General features: G+C 38.6%; 1 protein-coding gene across 3 annotated transcripts in view; it reads left to right on the top strand.

The window, feature by feature from the left end:
- The window catches only part of wdr18 (WD repeat domain 18), a 127,894-nt gene that overhangs the window by 54,983 nt on the left and 49,852 nt on the right, over positions 1-23,059 (top strand). For 2 of the 3 annotated variants that reach the window (XM_052037779.1, XM_052037781.1), the window contains exons 5-6: positions 2,941-3,084; positions 20,811-20,875. In XM_052037779.1, coding sequence (XP_051893739.1) covers positions 2,941-3,084; positions 20,811-20,875 — 209 coding nt within the window. The remainder of the gene's footprint in view (positions 1-2,940; positions 3,085-20,810; positions 20,876-23,059) is intronic. The other variant, XM_052037780.1, reaches the window with a different exon arrangement.

Genomic DNA, 23,059 nt, shown 5'->3' with positions numbered 1-23,059 from the left:
CATCAAACTTCTGCTATGTTTATCATATCCCAACTGTGATGGCCACACTAACATGACTGACAATACAGGCAGATTTACAGGAAGTTCCATTTTTAAAAATATTTATGTAGCTCAGTGTGTAAGTAGTCCACATGTCAGTACTTTTTCCTGCTAGATTTTGATATTCCCAGAAAGAAGAACATTTAATCTTGGACATTTAATGCAAAAGCACATTTAGATCAATGTTAATGGAACAGTTTGGATTTGATAGTTTATTTTAAAATTGACATTTAATCCAGAGGCTGGTTGGAATGAGAAAGATTCCACGAGATGCCCTCTTCTAACTTCAAGCTGTTATATTTAATTTTGTGGATCATGGCTTTGCATGGGCTTTGGGTTTGTCAACAGGCTCAATGACACATTAAAAATTAAAAAGCTCTAATTCCCTTTGTGGTTTTACTTTCATTGTACTGAATTGCTCAATTTTACTTGAATTGAATCAAGTAATCAGGAGGATTTCATGAGATTTAAATAAATGCAAGTCATAATGTTAATTCAGTGTCAACGTGGTCAGTCAAAACAAATTGCCAGCTGTACAGAGAAGCTGAGAGGTAACACGAGACTGCAGGTGCAGGAATCTGGAGCGCTGGAGGAACCCAGCAGGTCAGGCAGCATCTATGGAGGGAAATGTGCAAAGACGTTTCGGGTCGAGATCCTTCGTCTGAACTGGTCCAGTCCAGATGAAGGGTCTTGACCTGAAACATCAACTGTCCATTTCCTTCTACAGATGCTGCCTGATCTGGTGTGAAGCCGAGGGGTCACTGTTTAACTTTGATATCAATGATACTTAGTAGAGGGAAGCAGCAAATTTAAAAAAAAATCACCATTTCTGGCTACCAGAACATTATACTTGTAATGATAGAAGGAAGCCATTTGGTCCATTGAGTCCCAGAGAGAAATAGCATCAGTCCCATTCCCCTTCTTATTTCTGTTTACCCCTACAACCTACATCTTTCAATTCCCTTTTGATTCTTTTTGCCATTAACCTACAGTAACAAGTAATTTATAGTAAGCAATCAACCTACTAGCACGCCCTCAGAATGAGGGAGGAAGCCAAAGAAATTCCATGAGATTGCGGAGAAAATATGCAAGCTGCACCTCGACACCACCCAAGGCCAGGATCGAACCAAGGTCCCTGGTGCTGTGAGGCAGCAGCATTAACTGTTGTGAATCCATGTTGTCTATCATCATGTGTTCTTTCCAGCAGAACAAAACTTGTATTTAAAAGGTATTCAAGATATTGGGCTATGAATTGTGGCTTTCTAAGAGAAGGGGCTTGTTCAAATTTTGCCACTGGCTTTTGGGGAATGGTTCTGAGGCAGAACTGACCAGAATTTTAAGTTGCACTGATGGTTCTTGAACTTTAGAAGTGCTTTGTGAAGGATTTTATTTCACTTGTGAAACGTGTTTGTGCCCTACCATGCATTCATCGATTGAACACTTTGCTTCAGCATGTCTGTCAAAAACGTTATGGAATTTATCACTTGTAATAAATGTTAGGGCCTAGTTTCAGTATATAATCATTTCTGTATTCTGCATCAATACTACTGCTGGGACTGAAAGGATAACATTATTACTAATGGATGTAATGGACATCAGCAGAAGGAATCAGTGTGCAATACAGTACTAAAATACTACAGCAGGGAAGCCATTTACATTATCACACTAAAAGCCATCCATTTAGCCCAATTCCCCTACCTTTTCCCTCACCCGTTTTAAAATTTCAAATATTTTATGCGCTTCCATTTTAAAAACCACAAGACCTTTCTCAGGGTATTGAATCCAGGGAGCCAAGTTGATGTGTGGTATTCAGATCCAATGTTAGATGGAGGTTGGGGATAACTGGGTGATGAACATGGATCAGAGTTGGTTAACCAGAGGAATAGGAGGGAAATGGGAATGAAGGTGCACAGAGTTTGAAGATGAAAAGAGAGAATAAAGAAAAATCTGTTGATTTGTTATCAGATATGATGAAATTACCTATTTTTAACTTAAATATTGTTGAGCATGCGGATGAGTATGAGCTGGTCAAGGAGAATTGAATGTGGTTGGAAGTAGGAAGCAGAGTAGAGCGGTAGGAAATATAGTCTCAAAAGTGTTCTCTGTGGATTTATATTTAGGTCTCAGCTTCTCATTACATTAATAAAAGAATGAAGCATCAGAGTTGCAGATGGGGTTTGCAGTGAGGAGACACAAAGTTTAAATGGGAGTAGGAAGTTGCAAAGCAACATAAACATGTTGGGCCAGTTTTTTGCTGTCATTTTCCTGTGTAAGTGCAAGCAAGTTTGGATTTCCGTGTATGTATGCACTAAAGAGGAATAGCTGCAAACTATTCATTGGTGTTTCCTGTACCATTGGGATAGTATTTTAAGACCAAAAATAGTTATATACCCTGCTTTTCATATACTACCTAAAATATCGGCAGAGTAACAGTCTGCTGATATTTTAAGCCGTAAGTCAAAAGCAGGCTATATAATTTTTTTGTCATAAAAGTACAATTCTATCACTGTAAAGTAGGAAAGTAAGTAAAGTGGGACTTGGCTACAGAAACCCCAAGTTCATAGCAATGGTATTACTAGGTATTCTGAGTTCCACCCCAGTAAAGACAGTTTCATTTTCTCAATGTATGTGTTTGGTGCAATTGCTGCATAATATTACCAGCTTATAAATCCTCAGATGTCCAGAATATGGCGCTTAATGTTTCTGCTTGTGTTTTAATAAATTCTATTTTGTTTTCAGTGGTTTATTGTAATAATTTAACCTTACTTTCTCTACACTCCCTCTCCCTCCAATCTTCCTTGTCAGACCTTTCCCTCATCCCCCATTCCGCACAGACCATAATACTTTCTGAAGCTAATTGATGGTTCATTATTAACGCTTTTTTTCCCTTTCTCCCTCTAGCTTTGGGAGATATCCTGTGGGGAACTCCTGATGTCTGTGCTATTTGATGTTGGAATCATGTCTGTGGCTCTTGATCCTTGTGAATATTACCTATTCTGTGGAGGAAACGATGGATCCATATTTCAGGTCAACTTGTTCACTGGGGTGAGTGGGGGTATGCATTTAAAGGTGATTTGTTGGCAAAATGAACTCTCTTTAAATGTGCATTAAATATACAGTATCAAATAACCACATTAAATATTTCCTGTAAGGAACCACTTAAAATTGCTAATGAATCCAGATGTCTGAGGTCACCATTAAAGACTGAAGATATTTTATGTGATATTTTGGCATCTGCAGAAAGGCCTGGAAAGTACTTGGATGATTATTCACTGAAGGTTCATGATTGTTTTAATAATAGAATTGTACTTTCCTAGCTTACTCTTGCTGAGTAAACTGAGACTCTTGCTGAGATGTCGTCCAATTGGGTTGACATCTGATATCTCAGCCAGGTGATCATTGTGAGAACCAGCATCGTGCCATATTTTCAGGATATTCATTTGTAGGGGTGAGTGAGATGATAGCAATTGTTGAGTTTTGTTTTCTCGTTCCTCCACTCCATATACTTTGCAACATGCAGTGTGTGTGAACTTGTGGGGCGTCTAAAAAACGAAATAGGTCGTAAGTGTAAGGTCCAACATGAATCCAGTCAGAAATCCAGGAAATTTCTTAACCTGGAGAGTGGTAGAATGCAGAACTTGCTTTCACATAGTGGTTCAAGGAAAAAGCATAGATTTATTTGTGAAGCAAGATATGCGTGTGACAGAGATAGAAATAGAAGGTTGTTCTGATATGGTTACATAAAGTATTGTGGAAGGGATCTTGACTGGTACATAAATTCTGGCAGTTAGATATGCTGATGCCCTAACTGAGACCACTTATCTATATAAACTAAAACATTGCAGTCCCTTCTAACTTGAAACGTTGACACCTTGATGTAGCTTCAGTCTGCCATTGAAATTTATGTTTCTTTTTATTAAAACATGCAAAAAATCAGCATTGAAAATGACCCTGTGTTGATAAGATTAAGAAAAGTGAATGGTTTGTAACTCCTGCTGGAGAAGTGAAGAAGGATACATTAGGAGTGGGCTTGGGTGGAGGGGTGGAAAATTTGAATTTCTTTAGTTCCCGATGTCCTTTTAACATTTCTAGTATTATTCATAATTACTTTGAATTGCAGTGGCTGTTATCCCACAGGCAAACATATCAGATGTCTGTACCAAGCAGCAAATTAAAGAAGATTGCTAGTTGATCTGATTTTGGTATTGTTAGATGATGAAGGACTATTGGTCAGAAATAAGAAGAAATTGATTTCTTTGCAAATGGTGGAGTCATCCTTTATTTTCACCTGTATGAATTGGTGTGTCATTGGAAGGATGGCAGCTCCGTTTGTGGAATATTTCTCGGTCATGCACTGAAGTGTTGAGATTGTGTTCACAGTTGAGTGTTGATGCATCCTCTTTAATTAAACAAGTTCTTTTGAAAATATAAGAATTTTGTTGTATCAATTTATTATTAATCATGCTGTTAAAATATTTAAGGTTCTCTCTCTTTGTATTAAACGTTTCAAATTTGGGGAGTTGTTCTTGCGGAAAAAAGTATTGAATATGGTAACAACTTAACAGTCAGAGTGAAGTATCTGACTGGGCACTGTTAAATTTAATTCCGAGGTGGATGAAGAGAAATAAATACATTATGAAAACTGCATGATTATGTATATAAAATTGCAACGAAGCCAGATTGTTCAACTTATGAAATCAATATTATTATATTTTACTTCTGGTGAATAAACTGTACAAAGGGAACAATTTAAAAGGTGCTTGAATCAGAGACAAAAAGGATAGGGTAGTCTTCTGAAACTCCTGTATGCTCTATCTTTTTCTCCACTTGCAAGTGCACGAGCTTATGAAGTGAATTCATCTAGTCTGTTGCCTTTGCTGTTTTTGTTTCTTCCCCTAACCCACTGGGCCAACAATCTGTGGTTCTGCCAGACCTAGTCTCAAACGTGCTTCTTTTTAACTTCACTCGGAATGTTCTTTGTGGCCATGAGATTCACCTCTTTTACCCTCGACCCTATTTCCATTGAATTACTTTCCACCCATTTCCCTTCCTCAAACCTGCAATAGTTAATATTGTTAGCTGTCCTTACCAATAAGTTTCTGCTCACCTGGTACTGAATGTTGAATTGGTATTTGTGACAAATTACCTAAAATGGGTCTGTCAGGAGAGGTGGAATGTAGCAGAAGCAGGTGTCATCTATGTACATGTGATACCTGATATATTTTCAGTGAGAAATAGAAACAAGCCAAAGATGGAGGTGCATCAGGGAATGGATAGCTGAGAATGGAACTGGGTGAGGTCAATCCTGGCCAAATGGATGACAGCAAATAAAATGACACTAGAGAGGATTCAGACGACATTTACAAGGATGTTGCCAGGATGGAAGAAATGTAGTTATGAATAGATGCCGTCTTAGCTAGCATTGTTTGCAACGTAACAAAAGGAGACAGTGCTGCCTCAGAGCTTTAACAAACCGGGGTTTGATCTTGACCTGCAGTGCTTTGTGTGTGTAGGTTACATGTTCTCCCTGTAATCTTTACCATCCCCCTCTCTGACGCTGAGCAGTCAGAATCCTACACTACATTTCGCTCTTCACCCCTTTACCACTCCCAACCCTCCTCACCCCTTTCCTCTCACCAGCCCGGCCCCCCTTCTCCCCACCCTTCCTCTTCTAGCCCCAACTCTAACCCCTGCCGAGTCTTTACCATCCCTCCTGACCTCCCCCTCTCTAAGGCTGAGTGGTCTGTTCTCAATGAAGGCCTCAACTTCATACCTCTACGCCCCACCTCAATGAATTCTGTGCCCGGCATAATGCCGAGCTCTTTTTCCTCTGCCTCCGTGCCACCTTCTTCAGTAAGGAGTCCTCTCCCCCTTCTAATGACCTGTTCTCCAGCCGCCACCTTCCACCTGGACTCCCCCACCAGGGTGTTACCTTCCCTGGACCTATTCATAGCCAACTGTCGGTATAACATCAGCCGTCTTGACTTTACTGCCCCCCTCACTTACTCCAACCTCACCCCTTCTGAACACTCTGCTCTGAACTCCCTCCACACCAACCCTGAAATTGTCATCAAACCAGCTGACAAAGGTGGTGCTAATGGTAGTCTGGTGTACTGATCTCAATAGATATTTGTAAATGCAGTTAAATTTAACTTGAGACTCTGTGTTGCTGTGGGGTTGCAATTCCAGAATTGTTCCAAAATTTTCATCTTGCTTTATTTCTTCTCGTGACTAATCTTAAGCCCTCCTCTTCTGTCACTTTATGAATAGTGACACCTTTCCAATTACCTGAACTTCCATACTTTCCACTTTTAGTTCTGCTGGCTAGAGTCTTACCACTGAATTGTACCTTGGTCTTTTTCCCCCTACTCTGATACTTTCACCCTCCTTCAAATACCTTTCTCTACACTGCCACTTCTAGCTACTTTAAAATCTTTGTTCTATGCCACGTGACATCAATAGCTTTCTTGTCATCATCAGGAATGTTGAAGTCCATCTCAATTTACTTTAACCTTTGCAATCTGGGATATGTAGTCTGGGTTTATTTCTTCAAATCTCCCTGCTTGTCTGCCTTCCGGTGATCCATAAAACTAGGCAGAATTCAATTTCTATTTTTAATAACTGACAGGAAAAAAAATTAGGCATTTATTTTGATTATATTGATTTGAATTTTTAGGATTGCATAAAAATGGAGGTGAGGAGTCAGGCATTTATGTACACCATTAACAGCTTTATCTCATCATTTGTGAAAACAAAAAATAAATATGAAAAAATCACTAATGCACGTCATGCTTGCTTTAAAAAAATGTTCATTTGGCAGTTAAATTTGTAAAAGCGAAAGTGAATAATATAATTACAACTGTGGGCTATCTGCTTCATTATAAAATATTTGTCCAAAGATTTATTTCTTAACGATCTCCAGTTATTAATAATGGAAATATTCTTAATCTGTCAGTGACAATGTTTTAAAGAGAAAAACAATTTGCATCATGCCAAATCTACTTAAAACTCATTCCTTGCAAAGCCTTACATAACTTCACCAAATATCACCTTGCTTGGCTCTCTATTGTGTGTTGTATTTCAGGAAAGTGCCTTGGGATTTTTAATGAACTTTGTGCATTTCTCTAAGTTCGAAAGAGGATAAAAATCAGCCACCATATTTGGCTCCCTTGAAGTCGGACTCATTTTTAAAATCCTTATCTGCAAAAGAAAATTTTAAAGAAAACTGTAGATGCTGGAAATCTGAAATAAAAATAGAAAATGCTGGAAGAACTCAGCAGGCCAGGCATCATCTGTGAGAGGAGAATTAGTCAACATTTCAGGTCTGTAACTCTTCATTAGAACTGGGAAAGGAAATGGTGCAGGTTGGTTTTCAGTAGGAGAGAAGGCAGGGCAGGGGTGTGTAGAACAAAGAGAGTGAATGTGATAAGGAGAGTTGAAATGGGTTGATGGGAGCAGTTTCCAGCACAGTTTCCAGATTTTTTGGTCTGTGTAATGTGTTGCTAATAAGGTTTTGGGACCTGCCCAACAGGCCAGACTTGAGAAATAAAGGACTGCAGATGCTGGAATCTAGATTGAAAAACACGATGATGCTGGAGGAACTCAGCAGGCCAGGCAGTATCCGTGGAGAAGAGCAGGTGGTCAACGTTTCGGGTCAGGACCCTTCTTTAGGACTGAAGATGGGAAAAGGGGAAATCCAATATATAGGAGGGAAAAGCAGAGCAGTGATAGGTGGACAGAAAGGCCAGTTTTGTTTGACAGTATAAGAAAAACTGGGCCAATGTGATATAAATAGGGAAAATGCTAGAAAAACTCACCAGATTAGGCAGCATCTGTAGAAAGAAAAACGGTTAACATCTCAGATGAAGGACCTTTATTAGACCTCAAAGGGAGAAACACGTTGCTCTAGGTAGCATAAAACAAAAACAGAAAATGGTAGAAATACTCAACAGGTCATACTGCATCTGTGGGAGGTGAATCAGAGTTAATGTTAACACTGTTTCTCTTCCCACAGATGTGACTTGACCTTTGAGTATTTCCAGCATTTTCTCTTTATGTTTTAGATTCCTGCATCTGTCGTTTTGTTTGATTAGTCTAGGTAGCAGATTGGAACTAAGGGAATTTCTCTGATAAAATGAAATCATGTGGCAGATGGGATCAGATTAAGCTACTATAACCATGTAATTTGTTGCTAATGTGGCAATACCTCTCCTGTCTGAGCACTATGCAGCCTTCTGAACTGGATATTGAATTCTCCAATTTTAGATAACACTCTTTCTTTCTATGTATACAAGATCCATTTTTTTTCCTGCCATCCTTTTCTGTTTTTCTTGACGTGTATCGTCTGTGCCGTTGGCATGTCATAGTAGGCCAGAACCATAGTAGCAATAAATTATACGGCCATAGCAGCTTAATCTGATCCCACCTGCTACATCACTTCATTTTATCAGAGAAATGCCTTTTTTCCCCATCCATTCACCTCCCCCACCTTTGCTGCCACCAAGACCAACTTTTTTTCTCTCCTGAGAGATGAGAGTGCAGACACTGGAATCTGGAGGAACTCCGTGAGTCAAGCAGCTCCTCTGGGGGGAGGGGATGAGGGGGAGGAACTGTTGATGGTTTGGGTCCTGATGCAGGGTTTTGACCTGGAATGTTGACAATTCTCTCCTCCCCCCCCCCCCCCCCCCCCCCCCCCCAACCAACACGCAGATACAAATACTGCTCGACGCATTGAGTTCTTCCAGCAGAATGTTTGTTGCTCTTTCTCAGGTGCGATGAAGGGTTCCTCGTCTGAAATGTTAACTGCTTCTTTGTGCATAGAGGCTAAAGAAACTTGCCATGTCCCCTTTGACACTCACCAATTTTTGTCAATGCACCATAGAAAGCATCCTATCTGGATGCATCACGGCTTGGTATGGCAACTGCTCTGCCCAGGATCACAAGAAACTGCAGGGAGTTGTGGACACAGCCCAGCGCATCACGGACACCAGCCTCCCCTCCTTGGACTCTGTCTATACCTCTCGCTGCCTTGGTGAAGCAGCCAGCATAATCAAAGACCCAGCCCACCCGGGTCATTCTCTCTTCTCTCCTCTCCTATCAGACAGAAGATACAGGAGCCTGAAGGGCATGTACCACCAGGCTGAAGGACAGCTTCTATCCCATGGTGATAAGACTATTAAGCAGTTCCCTTATACGATGAGATGGACTCTTGACCTCACCATCTACCTTGTTTGACCTCGCACTTTATTGTCTACCTGCAATGCACTTCCCTGTAGCTGTGACACTTTACTCTGTATTCTGTGATTTGTTTTTACCCTGTACTACCTCAATGCACTCTGCATTAACTCAATGTATCTGCACTGTGTAATGAATTGATCTGCACGAACGGTACGCAAGACAAGTTTTTCACTGTACCCCAGTACAAGTGACAATAATATACCAATACCTGGCCTGCTGAGATTTTTGCAGCATTTTCCTATCACATTGGCCCAGTTTTTCTTCTCCTAGTCATACAAGTCTGACCAGCTGGAAGGGCCCACAACCTTATCATTAACAGCACATTACCGAGACCAAGAATCTTAATGTGCTGGTAATTGCTCCCATTAAGCCATTTCAACTCTCCCTATCATAGACATTGCATTTGTTCTACACATCCCTGCTCCACCTTCTCTCCTACTGAAAACTAACTTGTACTATTCTCTTTCCCAGTCCTAATGAAGAGTCACAGACCCGAAATGTTGACTGTTACTCTTCCCACAGATGCTGCCTCACCTGCTGAGTTTTTACCAGCATTTTATGTTATTTAAAACTCTCATCTTTTTAACAGCATGTTCCATGGCTTTGTTCTTCTCTATCTCTGTAAACTACTCCAGTCCTGCAGTCTCATAAGATTTCTGTGCTGCTTGAGTTCAGGCCTTTTGCATAACTTTGGGGTTAGTCATCGAAAATTTATGTTGTTGGCATCTAGGTCCTAAATTCTGCCATTTCTTCCTTAATTTCCCCTCCTTTCTATTTCTGCATCCTCCTTTAAACCTGCCTCCTCTTTTACTGAGATTTTGGTCATCTTCCATGATGGATATTAAATTTTGTTTGATAATATAATATTCCTGTGAAACAGTTTGGATGTTGAACTAAGTTTAAGGTACTTTATAAATACAAGTTGCTTTGATGTTCATTGTTCAATGACTGCTGAAAGTATGTGCAAGTTGCTTTTCACCCCACTCCCTCACCACCTAACACACTGATAGTGATAATTTAAAAAAATTTATTTGAGCCCCACTGCAATGTGAAGTTCAGTGCTTTTATTGGCATCGTGCAAGCAATATTGGAAAACTGTTAATTGGGAGAAAATTAAAATCATAATTGCATTGTTAATTATTTATGCAGTTAATTAGTGCATGCTGCCTGCTGAAATAATAATGAATGTGAGCTCCCATGTGTTTATGATTAATCACTTCTCGTGGACACTTCATTTAAACTGTAATCTGAATCTGAGCCAAATAGGGCTAAACCACTCAAATGAAGCTGTTAAACATCAATCATTATCCCAATAGCTTGGCATGCAACTAGTTTAACCTTCTGTGTTAGTATCTAAAGAACAAATAAATAAATTATCATCAAAAAATGTCTCTATCTGAAGCTGTCTGACAAGTTATTAACAAAGGAAGGTTTACTTTCATCGTGTTGAATTGAAATTGCTTTTCAATGCATTGACTATTCTATCTCTAAATCATTCCTAAAGGTGCTGCAACTATTGGGGCACCTTACGCGCTGCTTCGACCTTCCTGCAGACCACCCTTTGCTTGCCCAGATTTGTCCACTCTTTGATATTGACTGAAACCCTGTCCATTCCTTCAGAGTGGTTCCCCAGATCTTCTTGGGTCTACTGCTTTTCCTTCCTCTTTCCCTCGAGAGTGCCCTGAATTGTATGGTGTTAACAAGGTTATCCACCATTTCAGCTTCCTTTGTCACATGACTTCTAGCACCAGTTCATTGGTTTCAGTTTCTTGAATGAGTTCCTGCTTGTCCCATTGCTTCACAGTTAGCCTATGACAGGAGCAGCAATCTAAGGCATTTCACATACCTCAATTCTTTAACATTTTAAGTATTAACGTACAAAAACTGTAAATCATTGCAGGTGATCAGATCTTGGAGCAGAAATCTACTATTTTTCTAGAGCCTGGCGGCACCCTTTTAAAAGAAGGTATCTGTATGCCTTCCGAACCATTTACCTTTCTATTCAGCTACCTTCACAGATCTGTGGACACGTATTTCAAGGTCCCGCTGTCTTCTCCATTTCTCAGCATCCTACCATTAATTGCCTTTCCTCTCCAGGTGCACTAAGTTGTGCTTTGAACTGAATTCCAATTACTGCCCTGCTGCATCGGTAGATTCCTACAACCTGTAGATTTCTTCCATGCTGTCAAGTGCACACCAATTTCAAAGTCGGCTGCAAAATCATTAATCATTGATTGAACATTTCATTCTAAATCATTAATATATGCCACTCAGCTCATTTTGGATGTAACTTGTCACATTCCTTTGTGTGTCATGACTTTCCCATTTTTGTTCCGCCTGCAATCTGGAACCACTTTTATTAATGTGCAGTTTTCCAAACAGCATTTGATAATATCGCCAATAATCCTTGATTCCTCTATTACCCAAGAATCTTTTGGTTAGTCTCATGCATACTGTTGACATTCAAATCCTTTGCAGAGAATTCCAGACATTTACAATTAAACAGCTGACCCATTATCCTGATTGAGGCTTGCTCTAGATTCACTTATCAGTTGTGAATTTGGAAAAGGGTTTGCAACAAATAAAAACAAATTCCAAGTATGAATTACTTGCATGCTTTTGCCCTCTGCCAGAAAAATTCAGAATCCATCAACTGAAAATCTTCTTTCAATTATGCATGACACTAAAACCAATTAAGTCAAAGCATGTTGATCCCTAAAAAGCCCATAATACTCACTCACATGAGACCCATTACAAAAGAACACTTCTGAAAGGGCAGGGAGATTGAAATGGAGAAGTCATCATTTTCACTGTGTGCATTGTGATGGCTCAGGAGAATTCCTTGCATAGCATTTACAGCGAAGGGTGAATTTGATGAACCAAATCGTCTACCATTGTAACTCGGTCTTTGCTCGGATCTGAAAATTTTACAGATTGTTCTCTCTTCCCTCTGCACAATAGCTTTCAAAGCAGAAACCTACTGTCACCAGACCAGTATGGATTTACCTGTTCACTTGTTTTTAACAATGGTGCAATTCTCGCCTGTAGATTTTGACCTTCGCTTTTTACCCAGAAATTGCCAGTACATTTTGCATTAACTGCTACACTAACATGTGGAAATGTTTTTAAAAGGATTAACGCTGCTGTTAAAACAGCTGAATAATTTCACGCAAATGTTTTTACGGTAAAGATACATATTATTCCATACAAATGAATTTGTACAATTCTGTATAAATTCTTACAAACCCATTTAAATGAGAATGAGCAGTGATTTCATACAAGTTCAGTATATACAATGTTACTAATTTCATACAAAGGTTGTAATAAATGTAACTGTGCACAGTGTGAAAACTAATTTTAAAATTTGACTTTGAAATCTTTCTCGTACTCATTGGGATAAACAATCATTGCAAATGGATGGTGCTGATTATGTTTTTTAAAAACAGATTTCATGCAGATCTTGATCAGAGTTCCTTCAGTCAGTTCCTAATGTCAAATGAGTGACTAGGAGAGTTTTGGAGTTTTAGAGAAATAAATGGTGGGAAGACAAGTGTTTAAAAACTTGTCATCTACTCCCTTCTAGTTGTTTTGAACATCCATTTATTACCTATTTTAAAGGAATCAAACTGACAACTAACCCCTCTCTCTTGATTATTGCTAAGAGGTGCAAATTATTGCACTTTCTACATATTTATTAGCCTTGCATCTAACTTCTCCTTTCTCATTAACCTTTTGCAGCCCAATAACACTCCAAAATCTTTGCCTTCAGATGTATGGGCCCTAAGTTGTTGAACTTCCAGTTTAAACCTCTCCAACTCTGTTTTCTCCTTGAGGATGCTCCTTAAAGTGTACTTTTTAAGACTGTACTTCTTGGTAGTGGTATCAGCCTTATGGCAGTGTGACTAATCAATCCTTGTAATTTGGAGGAGGATCAGGGTAATAAAAACGGAAAATGCTTGAAGCACTGAGTGGTTCCAGCATTTTCTGTTTTAGTTTCAGATTTCCAATGTTTGCACTTTTTTGATTTTCGTTTACTGAGGATCAGAGGTCCTTTTCTGCTTTCTATCTGGTTGAAAGGTGAAGTCTGCAGAAACCTAGTGTAGATAATACTTGAGGTAATGAGGATTTTCTTTGTTATTATTGATTAGTTTGAGATCTTCCAGTTGTTAGTGATATTGGTCACTAACAAGATAGGCTGTCAGTGAATGTCTGGTGTTGACCTGAAATTTGTGAGAGGATAGGTTGTAGCATGAATTAAATCTTGGGTTAGTGTTAGTACTAGTACAGCAATTTCAATAACTTATTTTTAGAAATAATCCTTTTTAACTAGCTACTGAAAAAAGACTGAATTACACTTGTGTAGCATTTGGTATTGTGCATTGTATATTGCAGCATTTGGCTAGGTGGCATTTTGTTTGCCAGTGATATTTGTGTTTGAAAGTCAACTTTGAATTCCGTGATCAAACTATACCTTAACCACCAAGTGGTTTCTTCTATATCTTTGTTCCAATAACTCCTATCAGCTTGCTGCAGTTCTCGATTGATGATGTTATTAATTTCTTTCGTGTTGTTAACATATGCTAGTAATGTCTGTTAAATGGTCAGATTTTATAAATTCTGTATCTGATTCTGTCTTGATTAGTGGTAAGTTACATTGTACTCTTGTGTTTATACTTTTAAGTATGATTTTCTAAAATGATTCCACAACTTGACAATTTCTTATTTCATTTAAGATTTTGATGAGCTCCAGCGATATAATGTTAAATGATTTATTCATAGAGATTTTTTTTTTAGTGCTTTTTGTAGCTGTTTGTATCTCCATTTCATGTTGGTCTCTGTGTTTACTTATCTATATCCTTTCTCCATCCTTTTCCAACATGTGTATCTCCAGTTCTTCTGTCAATATCGTATTTGCTCCGACGATGAGACACTTTCTGTGTGCCTCTGAAATGTGTTCCTGAACTGTGGCTTCCCCCCCTACCATTGTTAATAAAGCCCTTGACTTCAACCTGAAATGTTAACTCTGTTTTTCTTTCCACAGATGCAGCCTGACCTGCTGAATATTTCAAGCATTTTTTTTCTTTTCATGTATACCTTTTTGATTTTTTTTAAATACTGTGCACTAAGTTGATTAAGTGATTAAGTTCCTTGGTATCACCCTAATAAAGACTTTGGCAATGCTTTACCTTACCTTTTTTTGTATTTTGGATTAAATGGCTGGAAGGGATAGCTTTAAGTGAGTGAAGTAGATTGTAGTGGGACTGTAAATAAGGGAAGAAAAATTACGATCCAAATACAGCTGCAGCACTTCTACAACTACCACTGCTGAGGCCAGTTTCTTCAGCACAGTCTGAAGGTTAAACTGGAATCATCTGATTAAGCTGGCCCTTTGTCATTCAGACATTTTAATGATTTTAAGCAAAAAAAATACTGCTTAATTTTATTGTTTACCAAGATAAGAAAGAGAAAATGTAGTCAATAATTTAAATACATGGGATCCCAATCATGCACAGGGATGATGAACTGCATTTTATGGTTGAGGATTGAATGTGAATTATTTTATTCAAAGATCATTTGCACTGTACATTGGCAGCAGGACATAAATAAGGTGTGACCACTTCACATAAGCAGTTTCCATTATAATTGTAGACTTAATTATTTACGATGAAAATATAAAAATAAGGACAGAATGCAGTTTTCCCTTGTAAAATGAGAATATATTTGTTATTGAGAAATACAGTGAAACATGACTGGGGTCACATGTACACGTAGCAAGATGGTCATGGATATTGAAAGTCAATTGTACCAACCCAGGACATCATCACAGGAGTTCCTCAAGACAGTTTAGCAGGCCCACCCATCTTCAGCTACCTCAGCCTAGTTTTATTACTTGATCTTTCGACTTCCTTCAGCTGGAGATTTCACTTAGTTTTGAAGCCATTGTGCAATGTCACAGTAAATGCATGTTGTGTGGCTCATGTCTATCTGCTTCTCATCAGTGTCAAAAGAGATTAAATACTTTATTTCTCTCTCTTTATTCTGGAGAAATGTACAGATTTCTGCTGAAAGATGGGTGTGAGACTAGTTTCTCCTCACTCGAAGCCAGAGATTTGCAAGCAAAATCCCTTCTCAATAGCAATTAAATGCTAATTGACATTGAACTTTTTGCTTAACTGCAGTAATTAAACATTGAGGATTTGAAATGCTTAAGCATACTCAAACTTCAGATCTTTAACCATCAGAATAATATTACAAAAATAAAGTTCTGCAAAAATAGAAAATGCTGGAAGTAAGCAAAACAGGCTGCAACAGTGGAGAATTATTATTTTCAAGTCAAATAACATTTGATCAGAACTGCAAATTCTGTGGATGTTGCCTGACTTACTGAGTAATTTCAGTGGTGGCTTTTTATTTCAAATTTATAGCACCCTATATGTTTTCTGGTTTTACGTTAGAATAATGGACTTATTTAGAATAGTACATTCATTATTATTAAACAAAAACAACCTCCAATTTATTGTAAGCAGCATCATCAAAGAAGATAATCAGCTAATCACGGCAATTTAATGCACAATATTTTAAACCAAACAGTATACACGTGATATCAAATAACATAATAGTGTATGCTAGCCTTTGCTAAGATTTGCACTGAAACCAACTGACAAACCCATACCTGGCTATTCTCAAGGGTAATTTGAAGCGTAGCCCTCTGTTTGGCAGAGTGCCTGTCCCTAGGACACCTGCACTGCACCGAAGGACCTGCGCATTACAAATTCTCTCGGCTTTCACGCTGGGAAATCTGCCTACTGAGCTTGCACCAGGTTAGACCAGGTCCCTCAAAAATGAATGGTCTGCTTCATTTCACTTTTAAAATTGATAATCAGAAAAATCAGTAGCAAGTTAAACGATTGCATTAGAGCTTTCACCAGTAGCATTTATCCCTACTTTTCTCTCTCCTATATCAGCCCAGCCCACCCCCCCCCACCCACAGCACTCAAACCATAGTAAATGCAATCTATTTGTCTTAGGAAACAGTTTAATGGATGTACTTTGATACTACTAATTGTAAACTTCAGATATTTTCTCGTCTAATCAAGAACATTTTAGGGTTTTTATTATTTCTTGCCATTTTTCACACACTCTTTATTTTTGATTTAATTTTTGGCAAGCATTGGTTGGGAGTAGAAGTGACTGCCTTAACAGAAGGTATATGTTGCTTTGTTTTATCTGTAGATTGTGTTATAAACTTCAAATCCTACTTCTTCAAGCCCTTGTTTTTATCTTTCTGAGCATAATAATCTTCTATCATGCCAGAAGCAGCCAAATATTGTGACATCAATTACCCTATTCTTGTAAACACATTCACTTCATCTAATTCTGATGGATTTTGCAGTTGGTTATGTTTTGATATGGCTATAATGTAAATATGCGATTTCACTAAAAGCAAGAAAATTAAATAGTTGCTTATTGAAACAATGTCTTGTTTGAACGTTCTTTTTGGTAGAAGGATTGTTGTAACTAGATTTGCACTCAATAGAAGCAAGTTTTTCTTATTCATTTTTGGGATGTAGGAGTTTCTTGCAAAGCTAGTATTTCTTGTAAATCGCTAATTTACATTGAAAAGATGAACCACAGCAGTTCTTCTGGTGAAGATATTTTCACACAGACATTGGGTAGGAAGTTCCAGGAATGGGTTAGCCCACGTAATAACCACAGTATCTTATAGAGATGGGACACACTGCAGCCATGGATTGAATGAGAAGGGAATATTTAGATGTAGGTGAGCTCCTTTATCCTTAATAATGTTGTTGCAAATACACTCATACAGACAGGTAGAGTATTCCATTGTGTGCCTTGTAGATGGTGGAGAGGCTTTGCATGTTGGGAAGTGAGTCGATCACCAGGGTACCCAACCTCTGATGCTGTTGTGCTCATAGCAGTTGTGTGGCTGGTGCAGTTGAATTTTTGGTTAATGGTGACCCTCAAGGATGTTGATGGTTGGGGCTTCAGCATTGGTAATGTCTTTGAATATCAAGAGTTGGTTGTCAGACTTGTTTTTGTTGTTTGGCCATTCCGTTGCACTTAATTTAGGCATAGGCTAATGTGTTATCTAGCTCTTGATGAATGCAAGCATGGACTACGCCTGTTCAGGAGTTGCAAATGGAATGGAATGTTGTGCAATCATCAGTGATCATCCCCACTTGACGTTATAATGCAAGGATAGTCATTGATGAAGTAGCTGAAAGTGGTTGGGCCTATTGCGCTGTCTTGAGGAATGCCTGTGGTGATGTCTTGGGTTTGTATGATAGACATCCAGTACCCATGACTGTCTTGCTATGTGTGATATGTGACTGCAACCATTGGAGTCTTTTCTCCTTGATGCCCCTGTCAGGTTTCACTGTATTTCTCGCCGACAAATGTATTTTCATTTTGTTTTTTATTGACACGATTGATTTACCCAAGAATTACAATTGCCTTTGGGATTGCTGAGGTACAGGTACCTCTCAAGCACACTCATTGATAAAATATTTGAAGTGCATAATTAATTAGAGGATGTTGGGTTCTGTAGATTATACGGAGTTGAATTTTAGGACTTGGTTAAAGTGCAGGGAAATAAAAACTTCAAAAAGTAGATTGGATTGAAAAGCTAAATGGAATTTTACTGCACTTACTTAACCACCACTGCTGAGCTCAAAGCAGTCGTTTAAGTGCAATGTAAAGTGCTGATCGTGTGACATCCTGCCAGGAGCAGAAGGAAGTGACAGTGTTTTAGTCTTTGTGAAATTAATTTATTTAATTATCTGGAGAGTGCAATAATTCAGTTTCAGAGTTTTATTGCTTAAAAATTGAGCAATATATTTAAACATTTCACCATTAGCCTGCCTTTTTCTAAAAAAAACATTGATAAATTCATTTGAAGGACTGAGGCTACTGGCACAGGATACCATCTTGGTTGAGAGCAGACTGGGTAGATCCAGCATTCATATATTCTTTTTATTTGGTGAGGCTTTAGAATGAAGTAACAAGAGAAAAAATGGAAACGGTTGTTTTCAGCAAGGCCACCATTTAATACTCATTCCTAATTGTCTTTGAGAGCATGGTGACTTTCTTAAACCACTGCTGTCCTTGTGCTTTTAGAGAGTTCTTGAATTTTGACCCAATGATAATGAAGGGCTAGCGATATGTATTTCAAGTCAGAATAGTGTACAACCTGGAGGGAAGTTTGCAGGAGGTAGAGATCTTGTGCCTGCTGCCCTTGTCCTTCTGGGAGGTGGTGTCAAAAAGTCTTGGCAATTGACTGCACGGAGTATTTTGGATGTTATGCACTACAGCCACTGAGCACATGCACTGGAACAAATGTTCAGGTTGGGAGATCCGTCAAAACCACCATACCCTGTTAGGTTAATGCTTGTATTTCAGTGTAATGTTGGACTGTATGCATGTGTCAATGATGGTGAGATTGTAACAAGTGAGGTGTAAATATAAGGTGTTGAATGGGATATCTAGGTTTACCAACAATTCTCTCCAAATAGCACAATGTGTTGATGCTCAGGGAAGTTTGTAATATTGCTTGAATTTCCTTTCATTCCATTCTTCTTTGGTGGCTTGTTAGCACAATTCTGTTAAAATATCAATTGAAATTATCTTTTTTAAAACTATGTAACTACGTTGCAGCTTAGAGGGTGTGTTCACTCAAGGACTTTGACAGGGTATGTTCTCCTTTGCTTGTCAGTGCAGGTAAGCACTGCAGTCACTGAAGGCTTTAATAGAAAAGCTGAGCTGGAAAGGATTGTTAAAACTTTTTAAAATTTGATGGAGCAGAAGATCAGAAGAGTCAGTTACATGGAAGGGATGAACTAAAGATGGAGACGCAGATGAAGGGAATTGAGAGCAGAATGAATGTTTCATCATTTAAGACTATGACTGTTATGCTTGCTTTGAGTTGATTTTCATTCTAAGCAGTGTGTTAATTATGGGTTTAAATTTAAATTGGGAAGTTTAACTACTGTCATCCATATTGGTGCTAGAGCAAACTTTATGCTTAGTGACTATTAATTTTTTGATTTCTTCAGCCTTCGTAGCTATCTGGCATGGCATGAATCCTCCCTCTTGATTAGTAAGTGCTCACTATCATTGAACTGCTAGGATGAATAATGTTGGGAACACCATCTTAAGTACTGTAATACGCATTTATTTCTGCTGTAATAGTAAACTTGTGAAATGTCTGTACGAGCTCCTCTTCGAACAGTGATCACATCTGTCAGTACAATTAGATTGTAGACTCTGACCAAACTTCACCTCTACATGAAGGGAACATTTGAAGGCGGTATTTAGGTCTGTCATGGATGATGGCAGTCAGGCAAAGGGAGCTGTATGGAACGTAGTAGGATATCAAAACCAGTGAAGTGTTTTGGACTTAAGTATGAACTTAATCCTAGTGACAGCCTGATGCCTTGCAACCAAGACTGGCAGATCACCAACATTTTCAAACTAAGCATGTGTAGGCTGAAAGTATAATGTACAGGCCAACTTTTTTAATGTAGGCATGAAATTAACTAAATTGGAAATGATGGATGGGGAAAGCAGCCGAGGAGGAACGAATGTCAATTTTAAATAACATATTCCCATGTATCATTTTCCTAGTCGATAAGAAACTTGTAAGAGCAACAAACAATCTGCTGGAGTAACTCAGTTGGTCGAGCAGCATGTGTGGGAGGAAAGGAATTGTGGATATTTTGGATCAATTCATTCCCTCCCACAGATGCTGCTCGACCTGCTGAGCTCCTCCAGCAGATTGTTTGTTGCTCCAGATTCTAGCATCTGCAGTCTCTTGTTCCCTCAGCTTGTAAGAGACCTTTTCCGACACACTGACAATTCTGCACACTTGTGCGAAGACGTCTAAACTTTATTGTGTTATGTTCAATCTATAGCTGAAGAACACAAGATGAGTTTCTTTCCATAACATCAATTATATAATGGGAATGGTTTGTTATTTTAAAGAAAAATTGTTTCTGTGTAGCTTCTGAGTCTTAATCATGTAAAATGCAATTGTATTATTTATGGATTGATCAAGTGTGCCTTGCCATATCTGGCTGGGAAGTTAAAAGTGTAATTTTACCTCTATAGTGTGGATTAAAATTGATATGAGCATTACACTCATCTTGAGCTCTTTACTACCTCGCTTAAGCCCCGATCTTTGGATTTCATCGCAAAGGTGTAATTTCCTGATTTGCAGGTACGCTGTTCCTGCCACTTTTTCATTTCCTTCATAGCCCAAGAGCCAAAGACTAGCTGCTTAGGACCTTCCAGTATCCCTCCTAAGTTTTCAAGGGGTAAAGGTGGGCGCATGTAAAACTGGGATATTCTGCATTTTCCTGTACTTGGATTGATAAGTAATATGATTGTGATTTTGTAATACTTCAGAATTATTTTAAAAGGTACTGTTTAATTTCTGTTTATATGAAAGTTGAATCTCAAGAAAACTTGGCTCAGTTTGAATCCGTGTGCTAATAATGAATTTTTCTCATTTGCAGCCTGTTCAGAGAGAGAAGAATTTTCAGACTGATAAAGATGGCAGTCAGATTTTCAAGGGACATCGGTAATGAACTGTTTATTAACTATTTACATCAGAATCACAGCGTGCTGTTCAAATGGATGCTGTAAGTGAACTCCAATAAAGGCTTTGTTGTGGAGATTCACTTGGCAAAGTAAAGGAAATTTCAGCCAGTTTCACTTAGGACAAGGTGGAATAAATGCCCATTAGTGAGAGCTCACTGTCCCCAATACACCTTGTAAATAAATGTAAATTTTATTTGTGTTCTCTGCCTTGAATTGTGTAGTTTTACATTTCTAATTAAATTACAGATTTACCTAAAAAGAATCATTTGTTTTTAATGTCAAGCACCAAGACCTTACAGAATTTTCATGTAAAGGATAAATTCTTTTGGATAATAATGAACCAAAATCTTTTTATTAAGAAAAGTTATTTGTTGCTTTTCTGTTCCCTGTCCTTCTACAGCCCCTCTCACCCTGTCCTGGGTTGTGAACTGCTATTAGAAATTTGGTAATATTAAAATATTTTAGAATACTAAAACTGCTTGTTAATTTTTTTTTGAGCCACAAGTGTATTGCAGTAGAATATAGGACTTTCAGGTATTCAAAGCCGCATGCACCACAGGTATCCACCAGGAACATCTGTTCTAGTATATTTCCCTTGATAGCACGATTTTGCCAATGTACTGCCTTGTCCTAATACATAAATTATTTCAACAGGATAGCAAAGGGAAATGTGAGGAAGGAGAAAGTTTGGTTCAATATTGCATGAAAAATTCTAATTTTATTCTGGTGCATCATTAATGCTAGACTATATCTTAGGTTTTTTAAGAGCTGAAAAACTAAGCGCAATTCTATATATTCCAAATGTTTACCTGTTGGTGTGCCTTGAAGTATAATAATCAGAATCTGCTGCATGGATATTACCCATTATATACATCTGTACTAATTTCTCTATTGCTGCTAGGATAACCTGTAGCATAAATGCCCTTTGAGAAAATGACATTTTATCCTTGGTGTTTGTGCTTGGGGACTTTCAGGGCTCAGACTCAGGTTTGTTATCATTGACGTATGTCATGAAATTTGTTGTTTTGTGGCAGCAGTACAGTGCAAGACATAAAAATTACTATAAGTTACAAACATAAATAGTGCAAAAGAGGAATAATGAGGTAGTGTTCATGGACCGTTCAGAAATCTGATGGTGGAGGGGAAGAAGCTGTCCCTGAAACATTGAGTGTGGGTTTTCAGGCTCCTGTACCTCCTCTCCGATGGTAGTAATGTGAAGCGGCATGTCCTGGATGGTGAGGGTCCTTAATGATGGATGCCTCCACCTTGAGGCATAGCCTCTTGAAGATGTCCTTGATGGTGGGGAGGGTTGTGCCCGTAATGGAACTTCAAGTAAAGTTGTCCAAACTTCTTGGGATTGGAGTAGGGTTGCCATTGTTTTCATGCTGCTGCATGGTGGGCATTTGCAGTGATATTAAATTGTATACAAAGCTCACTTAATGCCATGCACAAAATTTTGCGGACAAGACCATTGAGAACACTGAAGCAGGTCATAATCTGTGGGCTGAGGTCTGCTACAGAGATAATTAAAGGCTATCACCATACCAGGGCTACTCGAAGAACCAGAGCTATCTATCGCTCACCAGCCATGTAGTTAGGGTGCTTTCTTTGTTATTAATCACTCTGACCCCATCCTAAGCCCCAACCTGCAATCTATCCATACTTGCTGATGATATCCTTGGCCTAAACCACACCCAATGCCCACTACCCCATCACCTGGCCAAACCACAACATTACTTCTCCAACGATATAGCTAGCTGCTCCCCCCTGACATCCACCTCCCCAAACAGTTCACTTCAATAGCTCCTTCCTACAGAATGTTCTAGCAAGCAATTCCAAACCAATCGTTTCTCCAATCCCTTGCCAATTTCTATACTCCCATCCCACCACTCTCCCTCTCCTCACTGGGGCAATGAGAAGGTTGTACAAATCTTGGTTCAGTATGGCAAAATGAACAATTTCCTGTCTCCATCCTCCCCTCTACCCCAATTTATTACTGTGCTGGACTGATGAACTTTCACTGTAAAGACAGTAGGGTGTATATTATAACAACTTTGTCCAATATTATTTATTTTATACTAAATGGGATAGATCTGTATACTTTCATTATCTTCTACCACCTTTCCATCTCCACTTATTTGTGATTCAACTTCTAAAGATGTTG

This window comes from Pristis pectinata, chromosome 24 (assembly GCF_009764475.1).
Source record: "Pristis pectinata isolate sPriPec2 chromosome 24, sPriPec2.1.pri, whole genome shotgun sequence".
In the NCBI taxonomy this organism is placed as follows: domain Eukaryota; kingdom Metazoa; phylum Chordata; class Chondrichthyes; order Rhinopristiformes; family Pristidae; genus Pristis; species Pristis pectinata.
This window is presented reverse-complemented; position numbering and strand designations above follow the sequence as displayed.